The sequence below is a fragment of the Natrix helvetica genome (assembly GCF_964273705.1).
Source record: "Natrix helvetica genome assembly, chromosome: 2".
Classification (NCBI taxonomy): Eukaryota; Metazoa; Chordata; class Lepidosauria; order Squamata; family Natricidae; genus Natrix; species Natrix helvetica.
The window spans coordinates 279,851,341-279,867,716 of record NC_138552.1 but is presented as its reverse complement, the minus strand read 5'-3'; the positions used below and the strand labels follow the sequence as shown (position 1 = coordinate 279,867,716).

At 43.4% G+C, this 16,376-nt stretch overlaps 1 protein-coding gene across 1 annotated transcript in view; it reads left to right on the top strand.

The window, feature by feature from the left end:
• RASA4B (RAS p21 protein activator 4B) overlaps positions 1–16,376 on the top strand; it is a 103,505-nt gene that overhangs the window by 38,919 nt on the left and 48,210 nt on the right. The window contains exons 2-4 of the mRNA XM_081943400.1: positions 6,697–6,753; positions 9,680–9,793; positions 12,189–12,250. Of these exons, the coding sequence (XP_081799526.1) occupies positions 6,697–6,753; positions 9,680–9,793; positions 12,189–12,250 (233 nt within the window). The remainder of the gene's footprint in view (positions 1–6,696; positions 6,754–9,679; positions 9,794–12,188; positions 12,251–16,376) is intronic.

The window sequence follows — 16,376 nt, the reverse complement described above, 5'->3', positions numbered from 1 at the left end:
GTAAAAAACGAAGGCCTTTTTGCCTTCTCCCAGCCCTGCTGAAGCTTGCAGAGTGCTCCTGGGGGCTGGGGAGGACAATTTTTTTTTCTTACTTACCTCTTTGAAATCTTGGTGCGTGTTATAGTCTGAAAAATACGGTAAGATGATATGAAATGTCTCCTTATACTCTGATTATCCCAGTGCAGCTAGAAGTATATGCTAGATTACCCTTCTGGTGACCCTCATTCTTCTGTGATTGTTTATAAGTTCCATTCAGCCCAAATCCTCCTTAATGTTAATTGAAAGCTTCCTGTTTGGCTATGGTTTTTTCCATCTGCTTTATTGTACTCTGGCGAGGGAGATGAGTGATTACCCTTTGTATAATCAGCTTTTGCTCTTCCAGTGGTGGGCAGTGGGTGGACGGATGGATAGAAAGGAGCTTGATATTTGGGGGGGGGGACAAGCATTAGCTGAAATAGCACCCCTTGCAACTATCATGGGCTAAAGGAAGAGCGACTCACTTGGTAATTTCTCAGGTCTGAGCAATTTAAGAGAAGGAATAAATAGGCAGCCACAGGCAAGGAATGGAGCTGACCTCACTTAATAAGCAGAGGCTAGAATTCATTTGTTGGAAAAATTCTGGCTTCTTGCATTGCAGGTAGTAAGCTAGGAAATAAGTTAGGCCCCAGGGTTCTAATTATAATTTATCCGAAATAGCATTATATTATTTCTTCTATTTATCTTCATCTACACCTCCCTACCCATCCTGTCTTCCCTGCAAGCACCTTCAGTTTCTTAATATCTGATCTGACTTTGCTGTATATGTGAGTCACTTTTATTCCAAGGCAAACTTCATCCTTGCCACCAAAAAATCAGAGACTCAGGTGTATCTCTGTCCCAAACTCCATATATGTCACTTGGCTATGAAGACAGGAACACAGTCAGTCCCTTCCTAGTTGCCTGTGATGTGTGCAGCAGATTATCTTGTCTCTGAAAATGCCAACTGTCACAATTGCCAACAAAATGTCAGGAAATCCATGGTTACTAAACCCTGAAGCTCAACACTGCCCTGTACCTGTGAGGTCCTTGAGTTTAGTGGTTTTCTTGTATTGGAAGAAATGTCATTCTGGGTTCAGTTCCAAGTGGGGAAAAAGACACTGGAAACATGGAGGCTGCTTGGAAGGATGGTTTAATGGTGGACAGGACCACATGATTTGAGCTCCTGAAGAGAAAAGGGGGATCACATGCTTCAAGTTGTTGGGCGAAGAAGAAAAGAGTGCGAGATGCTGAAAGTTCCTGGTTTTATGCCCTCTCTGGGCTTTGATCTTGATCTTGTATTCCTTTATTGGTTGTCAGACTCCCATAGGGCCATGCAGGAGAACTCTGTAGACTGTGCTTTGAATCCAAGTTTGGTTGTCTTTCTGGCTGATGTAATTTTCCCAGGTGCCTTGTGGTGACTTTCTGTGGAAGGCTAATCCTACCTTTGTTATGTAGAGTAGACTAGCTCAGGCTAGTCTAATGGCTCATTGACAAAGGTGGGGGGTGGGCAGGGAGCTACTTTGTCTTTAAAAACATGTTTCTCCCATTTCACAGCCAGGGAAATATAATATTCTGCTTTCTTAATATTTCCCAGGATATTTCAGTTTTGTAGCAGAGGGGTGGGTTTTAACTTCCTACACTTGCAGACATTTCATTACCAAACTAGGTAATATCATCAGTGCTATAATGGAGAAGGTTTGGTTTTATTTTTACATATTAGTGGTTTGCTCTGACAGCGTTGGTGGGAGTATTCTTGGTAGTTCCTTGATTAGACTATTATTGACGGTTAGCTTGTTTGTCTGGATTGGTAGTTCCTTGATTGGTAGTTCCTTTGGCTCTGCCAAATGTCATCCGGTTGTTGGTTTTTTCCAGGAACAATGAGAACTCTTGCCCCTAGATTAGCATATTGGGCCTTGTCCAAACAATGGTTCAGTATTTGGAATGATCAGATGAGCTGATAACTTTGCTCAAGGTAGCCAAACAAATTAATTCTAAATTTTATTCCTGTATTTTGAGTTTCTGGGCCTCTCTGAATCATCAAGGTTGACTTAGCCTTCCATCCTTCCGGGGTCGGTAAAATGAGGACCCAGATTGTTGGGGGCAATAGGCTGACTCTGTAAACCGCTTAGAGGGGGCTGTCAAGCACTGTGAAGTGGTATATAAGTCTAAGTGCTATCAAAAGCTCTCTTTGCACCAATAATACAACCTTGTTTAGGTTGGCTAAAGGAGAAAATCAATCAATGATGGAAAAGAACCATATTATCTAATTGGTTTATTTTTAATTAATTTTAAATCCAATGAATGGGGTTTTTGTTGTACTCTTCACTCCCTCCATAAGTCCAGCCCACAAAGAAACAAAATGTTGCCTACTTTTGTTGTCAAATATGTTAATGAAAAAAATCCAGTTATGAGTCCTCAAGAGTGCAGAATGGAAACTCCATAAAGTCAAGGAATCAATCAAACAGTTGCTGCATTTTCTTGATGAAAAAAAAATAGCAGTTGGGTCTGGATTAACAAAAGCTGATCTCTCAGGAATATTCACATGAGCCCTGTAATCTTTTGGTTTCAATAAAATGAGAATATCAACTTTCTGGTAAATCACAATTGGTCTCCTATGAGCCAACATTCTCAGAATCAACCATCAAAACAAAAAAGAAGAACCAGACTGCACCAGTGAGATTCCAGTCCCTCTGGCAGCCATGAAGGTTTAGGTTGGCTAAAGGAGAAAATCATTCAATGATGGAAAAGAACTGTATTATCTAATTGGTTTATTTTTAATTAATTTTAAATCCAATGATTGGTTTTTTTTTTTGTACTCTTTACTCCCTCCCTTCACAAGTCCACCCCGCAAAGCAAAATGTTGCCCACTTTTGTTGTCAAATATGTTAATGAAAAAAATCCAGTTATGAGTTCTCAGAGTGCATTCCAGACCACTTTTATCGACTGAATCAGGAAATCAGTGAGCTGTGTCTCTCTTCTTGTAGACTCTGGTTCTGGGTTTATGGCATTATTTTCCAGTCCATCAAACAGCCAATGGGGAATAATTTTCTTGCCCTGGCTCCTCTGCTTTTCCAGAATCAAGAGAGAACTTTCTTTGAACAACTTCTGTGCAGAAGAAAGCAATTGAGACTTTTCCTTATTGTTGTCTCCCCACTTGGCTTTCCAGTTTTCTTTGTCTTGTTGGAAGAAATATCCTTCTGGGTTCAGTTCCAAGTGGGAAAAAGACACTGGATTCATGGAAGTTGCTTGGAAAGAAGGTTTATTGATGAACAGGATCACATGGCTTGAAGATCTTGGGCGAAGGAAAAAGGGAGGAGATGCTGAGAGTGCCTGAGTTTTATGCCCTCTCTGCGCTTTTGAATTTGAGTTTGTATTCTGATTGGTTGTCAGACTTCCATGGGGCCATGCAGGTGTAGCTTTATAGGTTGTGTTTTGAGTCCCAGGCTTGGTTGAGCCTTGTTGGGTTGATGTAATCTTCCCAGCTGCCATGCGGTAAGTTCTGTTGCTAGATGGGTCCTATTATGTCCTGTGGAGAAAATGATGATAGGGTAGCCAGAATGGCACCGCCTCGTTCATATGTATGGATGTTTAGTTGTAATTTATTTATGTGTAAAATTAATTAGCCACCCATTTACTACCCAGTAACTCTGAGACCTAATAATATAAATACAATACAGGCAGTTCTCAACTTAATGACCACAATTGAGCCCAAAGTTTCCGTTGTCAAGTGAGACATTTGTTAAGTGAGTTTTGCTCCATTTTACGACCTTTCTTGCCACAGTTGTTAAGTGAATCACTGCAGTTGATAAGTCAGTAACCCGGTTGTTAAGTGAATCTGGTTTCCCCACTCGTTTTTGCTTGTCAAAAGGTTGCAAAGGGTGATCACATGGAACACAGCAACGGCCGTAAAGTAGGAACCAGTGACCAAGCATCCAAATTTTGATCACAGGATCATAGGGATGCTACAAAAGTCGTAAGTATGAAAAAATGTTCATAAGTCCCTTTTTTTAGTGCCGATGATTAAATAAACTGTTGTATGTTGAGAACTCCCTGTGGTTTTACTGAACTGCATCACTTTTTGTTTGGTGGCAGCAGTGCCTCAGATAGAAAGTCCATACAGAGAGTGGTGGGGACAGCTGAGAAGCCTTTGGAAGCTCATTTCCTGTTATTCGGAATACTGCTTATAAGAGCTATGTGCTTAGAGCTCAAAGCATGGTTAGAGACCCCCACACCTACTCTACGGTATGTTTCTGTTGCTGCCCTCTGGGAGGAGGTTTTGAAGTATTTCTAGCAGGACTACCAGATTCTGTAACAGCTTTTTCCCCTATGCCATCCTTCTGGCAAACTCGCAAGGTTTGTTTCTCTCGCCATGTACATGTATACACCCGAACTAGACCATGTTGTTTCTCCGTGTCATATAATACATGTGCAATAATTTTGTATTTATTTTTTCTTTGTTTATTTTGTCATGTTTATGTAGTGTATATTAGAGGTGGAGACCCTTTGAGAGCTGTATGCAACGAAATTTCATTTTAATGCATGCCGATCAGTGTACTTTCAAAGTGACAATAAAGTTATTCTAAGTCCAAATCTAAGTCTACTATTAAAAAAAAACCTAACGTAGATAAAAAGATGGGAGTATGATGAGAATGAGGGGGGGTTGGATCTGTTGTTAATCTATCAACCACCCCCAATGTGATACCCCTCCCCTTCCTCCCCTCCTCCCTCTGTAAGACAGCAAGCAGATGAAAGTAACTGCAAGAACCCCAGCTATACACCAGCCAGTTGGATGGAGGCATTACCTACAATGAAAGGAAGACCATAGCAAGACCAAGTACCACTGTGTTCTGAGCTAGGCTTCCCAAGAGCATGAAGCAGACTCCTCATCCCAATAAAACCTCTTTTATTTAGGTTAAAAGGAATTCGTCTCCAGCAAAGTCCCAGCAAACAGTCTTTCATGAGATTTCACAACTACAGACCTTTATCAGGCTTGGAGAGTTGCCAGGCCGATATCTTCCAAATGCAGCAGACAATACTTGGCAAGAAGTCAGGAACAGATCTTTACCCTAATGACTTGAACTAATTGTCTCTTGCAAACTCCACTCCCCTTTCGTGCCTCTTTATTCCCTATGGGAGGGGCCATTCACTGTCCACCTGTGGTTTTGCTCCCGAGTCGGCTCTTGTTCCTTAGCTGTTTCCTTCTCCTGGCAGCTCTGTCCATGCGCACACTGGGAACAGGCTCCAGCTGTTTGTCTGCCTCACTGATCTCTGACTCCAAAGGCAGTTGATAACTGTCAGACGGACCTGGCCCCCTCTCTGCCTCCGATGCAGAGCCCTCGTCAGAGCCTTCCCCAGACTCCAGGACTGGCCCATGTTCCTCCCCAACCTCCTCACTGTCTGAGTCTGCCACCAGCTCTGCTGGTGGGCCACAACACACTGCTTGTGTGAATGGAAGCCAGAACACACTCTTTTTGATAGAGATGGGCCCAGTTTTCCTTCTCTGTGGACCAAAAGTAGATTGAAAATGGCATGTGGACTCATGTCCTTAACCAGCAGTTAGCAGGAACCTTTCTTCCAACATGTGGTCGAGACCTAATAAGTGCAATAGGATCGTGACATATACATGGCAGAGTCAGGGTTTTAAATTTGGTTTTCTGCTTTTGTTGTTGTGAATTAGAAGAAATCGGTGCAAATCTTCCCAAGGTAGCAAACCCTGCCTTTCGTTTTCAGCACTTAGAGATCCCCATCGCTTGCAAAGTCTTTAAAACCAGGATCAGATTGCCAATGAAAAACGATGGTATGTGCTTGTCACATAAACTCAGCTTTCCTCATTATACAGCTTTACAAAGCTTAGACAGGTTGGTTGAGGGAGGATTCCTTGGCACTTAAAAGTTGGATAAACGAGTTAGAGGAAACATCTTTAAGTATTAATTAGCTTATGACAATATGGAAAGGAAAATGATGGGGCTCTTTCTGGCAAGTTGCCCCTCTGATTTCACTAATAAATGAGTGGATAATTTCTTATATTCATTTAGTTATATACATGGTATGGGAAGAATCAGAATCAGAATAGAGCTGGAAGGGATCTTGGAGGTCTTCTAGTCCAGTCCCCCTGTTCATGCAGGAGATCCTATACAATTTCAAAGAAGTGGCTGTCCGGTCTCTTGCTGAAAACCACAGTGATGGAGCACCCACAACTTTTGGAGGCAAACTGTTCCATTGGTTAGTTGTCCTAATTATTAGGAAGTTTCTCCTCAATTCCAGCTTGCTTCTCTCCTTGTTTAGTTTCCGTCCATTGTTTTTTGTCCTGTGCTTTGGAAAATAATTTGACCCCCTCCTCTTTGTGGCAGCTTATCAAATACTGGAACACTGCTATCATGTCCTTCTTTTCTCTATACTAGCCAGACCCAAAACCTGAACCGTTCATCATATGTTTTAGTCTCCAAGCCTTTAATCATCTTAGTTGCTCTTCTCTGTATTCTTTCCAAAGTCACAACCTCTTTTTTGTAATGTGGTGACGAAAACTGGATGCAGTATTCCAAGTGCGGTCTTACTAAGGCTTCATGTGATTTTGATTTTATCCCTCTGTTTATACAACCAAGGATTGTATTAGCTTTTTTGTCCTACTGTCATACATATCCTTATACTGTATGTATTGTTCTTTTTTTTCCTTTTCAGTACAGGTAGCAGTGACCCCTACTGTATTGTGAAAATTGACAATGAAACAATAATTAGGTAAGCCAAAAGCACTTTTTTTCTTCTTTCCCTCATAGAACAAAAAAGACCACAATCAGAACTTACCAGAACATACATACATACATACATACATACATACATACATACATACATACATACGGCTGTGTGTGTGTGTGTGTGTTCCAGCATAACTCTGGAACGCCTCGAGCAATTTCAAACAAACTTGATACACAGATGTCTTACTCTCTGGAAACAAATACTGTGAGGGTAAGACACCCCTAACACCCCTTGGGATGTGCGTTCTGTGAAGATACAGCCTGCTCTGCCTTAAAATGGCTTCTACTGTACTGCCGTAAAATGGCTTCTACTGTACAGCACAGTGGAGTTGTCATGGTAACGGCTTCACAGTACTCCACAAGGGGGCTTTCTGGTAAGGAGGAAAATCCAATATTAGAAATTACGTTTGGTCCGGACATTTTCCCTCTATAAATAAACACCTGGGAAATGGCGGGTTATGAACTAGTGGTATATAAAGTCTAGTTTCCCTTAAACTTGGGATGGTGAACCTATGGCACCTGTGCCACTTGTCAGGGCACGCAAGGCAAATGCCCTGTCAGCTGGCCAGCGCGCAGTTCAGCCTTTTTGTTAAGCCATTTTTTTGCCCTCCCCAGGCTCCAGAGGCTTTATAGTCACTTCCGGTTTGCTCATAGGGCTGTTTTTAGTCCTCCGGAGCCTTCAGGAAAGCCTCTTGAAGGTCCTGAAGGCTCCGGAGGACTAAAAACGGCCCTATGAGCAAACTGAAAGTGACTTCCAGTTTGCTCGTAGGGTTGTTTTTCGTCCTCTGGAGCCTTCAGGGAAGCCTCCTGAAGGCCCCTGAAGGCTCCGGAGGGCTTAAACCAGCCCTACGAGCAAACCGGAAGTCCGTTCCTGAACTTCTGGTTTGCCTGTAGGGCCATTTTTTTTCCGCTCCAGAGGCTTCAGGGAAGCTCCTGAAGCCTCCGGGGGGCTTCCGGAGGGGCGGAGGAGGCTGTTTTCGCCCTCCCCAGGCTCCTATAAACCCCCCATGCAAAAAATGGGGGGTTGCATCTTCATGTGCGCATGAACGCTGTGGGGGTCGTGCATTGCATTATGGGTGCGGCACGCCCACGCACAATTCCCCTACACTCCCCCCCCCGCTTATGGCACGTGAGCCAAAAAAAGTTTACCATCGCTGCCTTAAGCTCTCAGAGCAGGGATACAGATGTTATATTACAGCTAGTCCTCAACTTATGACCACAATTGGGACTGGAAATTCATCGCTAAACAGTGTGGTTGTCAAGTGAGTCACGCTTGATTTTATGATCTTTTTGCTGCCATCGTTAAGCGAAGCATATGGTCATTAAGCAAATCCCAGTCTCCCCCATTGATTTTCCTTGTCAGAAAATCCTGGGAAAGTTACAAATGGCAATCATGTGATGCAATTGTCATAAAATGCATGCTAGTTGCCCCGCAACAAATTTCGATCACGTGACCACAGGAATCCTGTGACAATCTTAAGCGCAACTACCATTCAAACTATGTTTTTCATCACCATTGTAACTTTGGATGTTCGTTAAATGAATGGGCGTAAGTTGAGGATTATCTGCATGCCATGCCCACGTGTACAAGGTGTTATGTGACTTCCACCCAATCCCATATCCTGGAGGGGTGGAACATTTCTCTATTTTCACACAGTGTGTACCTTGTGTTATGTTTTTCAGTCACGTAGCTCACTAGGAGGGCCTGCGTTACCTTCCCACTTCCAGTTTTCATCCTTACTGGTAATTCTCAAGTGTAAATTAGTCATAGAGGAACATCTGGCTGCCAACATCTGATGATTCCCAATAAGGATGAATCATGCAATATTTGCCTTCTGAGTGCTCTGTGGAAGTGAATTAAAAGCCCAGCCTAAGGAAACACCTGTTGTTTCACCAGCCTGGTGAAACTTTATTTAGACGGAAGTTTGAAATTATAGTAGCTATCACTTCTTAGAAGACGTTGGTCTGCGACCACAGTTGTTTAGCCTGATGGAGGATCAGTAAAAAAACAAAACAAAAGTCAAACTGAGGTGAGCCAATCCTACGTAGCTCTATTAATTCTGCCACCGATATCTGAACGGCAAAATGATGTATCCTAAATACTGCGAATAAATTTGAGGGAACAAATCCAACTCTTCCTTCTCTATCTGCTTAATCATTTGAGGTGGGCTGTTCTGTAACCTTCCTAACCTTTCTCTCTCCTGCCCTGAATTTGGAAAGTAATCCGACTATTTCAGGTTCATAGACTCTGGGTAACACCAATGCCATAGGGCAGTGATGGCGAACCTTTTCGGCATCGAGTGCCCAAACTGGAACATGTGTGTCTATGCGTGCGCTGAAGCGCCAGAAACCTGAAGACAAGCTGGCTGGTACGCACATGCTTGTTTTTTGGGTGTTTTCAGGCCGTTTTTTGGGCCGTTTTCAGGCTGTTTTTCAGATTGTTTTTGGCTGATTTTCATGCCGTTTTCCAGCTGTTTTGCAGGCCCGAAAAACGGCCTGAAAATGGCCCCCAAAACAGCCCCCCCCAAAAGGCCCCCAAACAGCCTGGAAAATAGCCATTTTGGGGGCTGTTTTCAGGCCACGAAGACCAGCTGGCCAGAGCAGCTAGTGATGGCGTGCATGCGCACAGAGAGGGCTCTGCATGCCACCTCTGGCATGCGTGCCACAGGTTCGCCATCACGGCTATAGGGTTTGCCGGTTCAAAATAAATTAATAACATAAAATACAGCTTCTTCTCTAATAAATTGACTACTCAGGTGTTAAATATATTCCTGGGGCTTTGCTTAAATTATTGTCCAAAGTGCATTGTTGTTAAGAAATGTATTCTTGTTGGAGATTTTTAAAAACCCTCTTTGTTACATTTGAGCAAAAAAAAAAAGGTTCTTTGATTGCTTTCCTTCTTCCCTCAGGACAGCCACAGTGTGGAAAACTCTCTTTCCCTTTTGGGGTGAAGAATATGAAGTCCACTTGTCTCCCAGTTTCCGTTGTGTATCCTTCTATGTGATGGATGAAGATGCTTTGAGGTATAGTAATCTTCCCTTTAGAACGATCCCTTCCCCTTGTCCCCTGCCTTTAGTGAGAATGCCTCACATGCTGAAGCAGCAGTGGGACGAGGTCTCCCTGCTGAGCCCACCTGCTGCACTGTGTATTTTATAAGAGAGTAAGGAAAGTATCTTTCACATTGGAGCTTGGCTTCTGGTGACGTCATGGAGACCATTCATGTAGTACAAAGTCATTTGAGATCTCCCTTTTCCTTCTCCCTCCTCCTCCACCTGCTTCTCCTTCTCTTTCTGCTTCTCTTTTCTTCTTCTTTCTCCTGCTCCTTCTCCTTTCTTCTTTCTCCTTCTCCTTTCTTCTCCTTTCTCCTTCCCCTTCTTCTTTTTCTTTCTCCTTCTCCTTTCTCCTTCCCCTTCTCCTCTCTCCTTCTTTCTCCTGCTCCTCCTTTCTCCTTCCGCTTCTTCTTTTTCTTTCTCCTTTCTCCTTCCCCGTCTTCTTTTTCTTTCTCCTTCCCTTTCTTCTTTCTCCTCCTTTCTTCTTCCTCTTCTCCTTTCTCCTTCTTTCTCCTGCTCCTCCTTTCTCCTTCCCCTTCTTTTTCTTTCTCCTTTCTCCTTCCCTTCTTTCTCCTTTCTCCTTCATTCTCCTGCGCCTTCTCTTTTCTCTTCTTCTTTTTCTTTCTCCTTTCTCCTTCCCCTTCTTCTTTCTCCTTCTCCTTTCTTCTGCCCCTTCTCCTTTCTCCTTCTTTCTCCTTCTCCTTTCTCCTTCTCCTTTCTCCTTCACTTTCTTCTTTTTCTTTCTCCTTCCCCTTCTTATTTCTCCTTGTTTCTCCTTGTTTCTCCTTTCTCCTTTCTCTTCTTCTATCTCCTTCTTCTTTCCCTTCTTTTTCTTTCTTTATTCTCCTTTCTCTTTCTTTCTCCTTCTCCTTTCTCCTTCCCCTTCTTCTTTCTCCTTCTCTTTTCTCCTCCTCCTCCTCTTCCTCATCTTGATTTCTTGCAGGTTCCCTTATCCAGGTATTCAAGAGATTCCACCCTTATTAGCTTTTCAAGATATCTGAAGGGAACAGGTGTAGTGTGAGATGCTCTTTTTCAGAATTCTTCATTCTAACCCTTGCAGCCTTCCTCCCTTTCAGGAGTAGGTGTTTTGTGACCAGGGACCACTGTCCATCCTAATCAGACTTTTAGAGGGTAGCATTCTCCCTCTAAAGAGGAGAAAACTGTATACAATACAATGCCAATCAAAGTGTGTGGATAATTGCATTATACAATGTTTATCCACTAGGTGGCATTAGATTTTGAGGTTAGATTTTAGATTAGATTTTGCTGGTTTGGAGATGGGTGACTGGTTGGAGAAGAAGTGTTTCAAAGTAATATACCGTATTTTTCGGAGTATAAGACGCACCGGAGTATAAGACGCACCAAGGTTTTGAAGAGGAAATTTTTTTTAAAAAGTAGGTAGGTAGATAGAGGAAATGGGAGGGAGGGAAAGAGAGAGAGAGAGAAATACAGTAGGTATGTAGGGAGAGAGTGTGTGTGGGTAGGTAGGTAGATGTTTCCAGGTGTATTTATCCATGTGCTGGAGAAGGAAATTGCTGATAATCTGCAGCACCTAAGATTTTCTTTCTGCTGGCACAGCATTTGATCAATGTAATTCTCATCAATCAGTTAAAGAGCTTTCCAAAAGGGAAAAAAAAGTTTTTGCACTCTGCAAACCTCCCCAAAACGGCCTGTTTTTCACAAAAACAGGCCTGTGTTTTTTTTTTTTTAAAAAGGCCTGAATAGCCTTGGGGGGGGGGCTTGCAGAGTGCTCGGGGGGGGTGCAAAAACGAGCAAAAGACGGCCCTTTTTGTCAAAAAAAATGCATGCGTAGCCTTATGGAGGCTTATAGAGTGCTGCTGGGGGTTAGGGGGGCAAAAAACGGGCCGTTTTGTGCTTATTTCTATCCTCCCTCCCCAGCCCCCAGGAGCTCTCTGAAAGTCTCCATAAGGCTATGCATGGCCATTTTGGTGAGGGGGTCGGGGCTTCAGGGGGGTGGGCAAAAATGCTATATTCGATGTATAAGACACACCCAGATTTTCAGCCTCTTTTTTGAGGAAAAAAAAGTGCGTCTTATACTCCGAAAAATACGGTAATACAGATTCCTCGCAGGAGTTTCCTAGCATCTCCAGCACTTTAGGGTTATAGGAGAAGAAGAAACCAAATATATTGGCAGAGGCACAAATGATTAAATGGTGAAGCAGAGTACTGTAACATTTTGAAAGAGCTGGTTCTGAAAGTCCATAAAGATTATCGTACAGGTCATTGTAACCCTGTTGTGGGTCCTGGTTCCCATATAAAATATTACCAATATATTTTCAGCTCTAGGCTCCCCATCTGTATAATGCTGAAGTGCCTTGTCTTGTCTTGTTTGTTTTCCTTGTATCAGCCGGGATGACGTCATTGGGAAGGTGTGCATCCCCCAAAGTTTGTTGGCCGAGCATCCAAAAGGTGAGATTCCCTCTTGGCTGAGAAAGACACCTCTTCATTTGAATGAGTAAATGGAATGGATGCAGAAACGAATGGGATCATTTCTTCTGCCTTTTGAACCTACTGTTAGAACTATTTCCTGGGCATCTCATTTCTAAAAATAGAATGATCAATACTTCCGCTTGCAAAGGGGGCGCGATGGCTCAGCAGTTAAAGATGCTGAGCTTGTCAGCTGGAAAGCTGACGGCCCAGTTTCGAGACCTGAGTGCAGCACAACAGGGTAAGCTCCTAGCAGTTCGAAAGCAAGCAAATGCGAGTAGATAAATAGGTACCACTTTGATGGGAAGGTAACAGTGTTCTGTGAGCCTTGGCGTATAGTCATAATGGCCACATGACCATGGAAGCGTCTTCAGATAATGATGGCTCTCTTGGTTAAGAAACGGAGATGTGCATTGGCCCCTAGAGTTGGACATGACTGAACAGGGGAAACCTTTGCCTTTACCGTTTTGCCTGCAAGCTCCAAATCTAATTCATTTTCCCAGGTAAACAGGCAGGCTGAAATGCTTGGAGGCACCCACCTCATCTCACCTCATCTGGGGGTGTCATGGTTAAAGCTGGTTGGAGAGGTTGTAGCTCAGAAGAGGGGAGGAAGAGGGAAGAAGATTGTTAGCTTTTAACAACACCCCCCAGATTTATTGGATGAGTTCACAGTAACTTGTTAAACCCATGTGAATCAAACAAAATGTGGGTGTCACAGAACATCTTGTGCTCCATATTATACCTTCATCAGAACTTCTAGTTCACCCTTTGTGCTAAGCTAATGGTTGGGTTCTCACAATGCACTGAATAACAATATCCTATTTTAATTTTGTTGTGTGTGAACCTCTCCTGCTTATTTACTCTGTTGTGTTGTGGTGTCCTCGCCTGCTTATTATTTAGACTTTCCTTATGTTGTTTGGCCTTGCGTTGTGTTCTTCAACTGTTCTGCACTGCACTTAAGGAATGTGCATGAGTGTTGGCTGCAATTCTGGAGGGAAAACTATAAACTGGGTTTGGAGAACAAGTGATTCCCTCAAAGGTTTAGGTATGGATCCCAGGGCTCCACTAGAACAAAGGGAAAGAAATCAGAGGAGTGGTCATTGTCACTCCATAGACTAAATCAAATCCATTTTTAATATAGGCAATCCTTGACTTATAAACAGTTCATTTAGTGACCGTTCAAAGTTACACCCGCACTGAAAATAGTGACCATTTTTCACATTTATGACTTAACACTCATGTAACAACTGCAGTGATTCACTTAACAAATGTGTCAAGAAAAGTCATAAAATGGGACAAATTCATTTTTCACTTAACTACATAAATGTGGGTCATGGGCCAAATTTGGCGAAGCTGGTCACTCCACTCGGAGAGGGACAAAATTTGTGGTTTTTCTCGAGGCAACTCAGGAATCGGTACAAAGTCCTGCCCAAACACAACTCTAAAAGGAGTCAAGCCGGTACAGCTGTGAACAGAGTTGTTGTATGCCACCTCAGCATGTGGTAACAGTTCAGCCCAGTTATCTTGCTGATAATGGATGAAACACCGGAGGTATTGTTCCAAAACAGAATTAGTCCGTTCACAAGCCCTGTTAGTCTGAGGATGGTAGGCGGAGCTTAGTCCCTGGACACAGCCAATTAACTTCAGAAACTCCTTCCAGAAGAGGGAGGTGAACTGGACCCCCCTATTCAAAATTTGCTGCCAGGTCATCAAAACCCATCTGACCGCAAAAGCTTCCTTTTCCCATATAGCCCATCTTCTCTCCATCTCTGTCAGTTTGCGAGAGGTGTAAGCGCATGGCTGCAATTTTCCATCAGCGTTTGTTTGAAGTAATACTGCCCCCACCGCCACATCACTGGCATCAGCTTGAATGATAAATGGTGCCTCCATATCTGGGTGTTTCAAAATGAGTTCAGCTGCAAAGAGTCGCTTTAATTTCTCGAAAGCGGCTTGACACTCCATAGTCCAATTCAAAGGCTTACCCGGTCTGGGCTTGGCCACCCCTTTTGACTTTAGGAGATTTGTAATGGGCAAAGCAATGCTGGCGAATGAGGTGATAAATTGATGATAAAAATTCGCAAATCCCCAAAAACTTTGTAATTTTTTGCAGATGCGAGGAGGTGCCCACTCAGTTACAGCCTGGACTTTCACCGGGTCCATCTCAATGCCGTTGTGGGAGATGCGGTAGCCCAAGTAATCAATTTTCACTTGATGAAATTCACATTTAGACAATTTGGCATAAAGTTCAGTGGCCCGGAGTTTCTTGAGTAGATCGCACTAAAGTCATGTGTTTATCACGTGTTTTTGTGTAGATAAGGATGTCATCAAGATAGACCATCACGCCCTTGTACAGGTATTCATGTAAAACCTCATTTATTAATTGCATGAAAACAGCTGGCGCCCCCTCTAGGCCAAACATGAGTACTCTGAATTGAAAACATCTGAGTGGGCAGTTGACAGCAGTTTTCCATTCATCTCCCTCTTTGATTCTGACTCTGTAGTAGGCCTCTCTTAGGTCCAATTTCATGAAGATCTTCCCTTTACCCAATTAGGCCAACATATCCTTCATCAGAGGGAGGGGGTATACATTTTCCACGCACACACTGTTAAGATTTTTGTAGTTAACACAGAGACGAAAGGAGCCATCTTTCTTTTCTCTAAACAACACAGGGGCGGCCACACGTTTAGAACAATGTTTTCCAACCTTGACTACTTTAAGATGTGCGGAGTTCAACTCCCAAAATTCTGCAACCAGCAAGGGAAGCAAGACTGGCTGGGGAATTCTGGGAGTTGAAGTCCACACATCTTTAAATGGCCAGGGTTTCTATAGCTTTGCTGTCTTCACTATGTCAGTGCTGATTTAGACGCCACATAACATAAGCTCTGGTGGCCTCTCTTCTCAGTCAAAGCTGACCAAGAAACTTTAGAGCTACAAATATTGTTGGTTGTCACAACCTCTCGGTTCTTCATCATCTATCGTTCTCTGGACCATAGCAGCGGTGGGATTCCAAATCTTTTCCTACCGGTTCTATGAGAGAGTGCTTTGCACACAACACTCAAAGACCGCCCTCAGTGTGTCAGCGCTGGTGAGTTGAACTGTTGAGGCGTGGCAATTCACTCTGATGCGCGAATCAGCTGAGCTAAAAAACAAGGGAATATAGGACAGGAAACGGCAGGAGCAGGAGGATGGGGCCAACTAGAGGTGGTATTTGCTGGTTCTCTGAAAATTTCCGCTACCGATTCACCCAAACTTGTCCAAACCGGCTGAATACCACCTCTGGACCATAGCAGAGAAGGGAAGACCTTTTTAAAGCAGGATTCCCTCTTTCTTTGCACATAATATTTTATTTTGGTTCTTTTCTAATTTCCATGCTAGACAGAGAACGTGAGATACTTACTTAAAAATCTGGGGTGATCTATTGGAAACAAACTGACTCATCCTTGAGATGGGGGCAGGAAGATATTCTCTCTCTGCAGTTGCTGGGGCTGAAGTTGAAAGCTCTTGTAAAGCTAAAAAAGAGCATAGAAATTCTTGCCTTCCAGTTCAAGTCTCTATTGGGAAAAAAATGACAAAGCAGGTTGACCAGCTTGGGATCAACCCGTGCTCTAACCGTGCAGTGGATTTTGTCAGCTCAAGTGTTTGTTTGCTTTTTTGAAGTGTGCCTTGGTGTGTCTTAACATTTAGTGACTCCCTGGACCAGTCCTTGTTGAATTTTTTGCAACATTTTTTGGAAGAGGCTTGCTGTTACCTTCTTACTAGGGCTGAGAGGGAGGGACTGGCTCAAAATCATTCTGCTGGCTTCGTGCCTAAGATAGTTTTAGGGAGGTAATCTTTACTGGTGGGTTTCACATTTTGTTACCATGGATTCGCTGCACACGCGCTCACTTTGCGGGCTCACGTACCCCTTCCACGCATGCGCCCGGCCGCATATGCGCTTTGCTCATGCATGCGTCTTCCATGCATGCACCCAGCCTCAAAAACGTGTCTAAATAGGACAGCATAGAGCTGGGGCGCGTGGACAGGCCCATCCACGATGTTCGCTACCGGTTCGGGAGAACTGGTCTGAACCAGCTGAATATCACCTCTGGGTATGTTGCTAGAATTAGA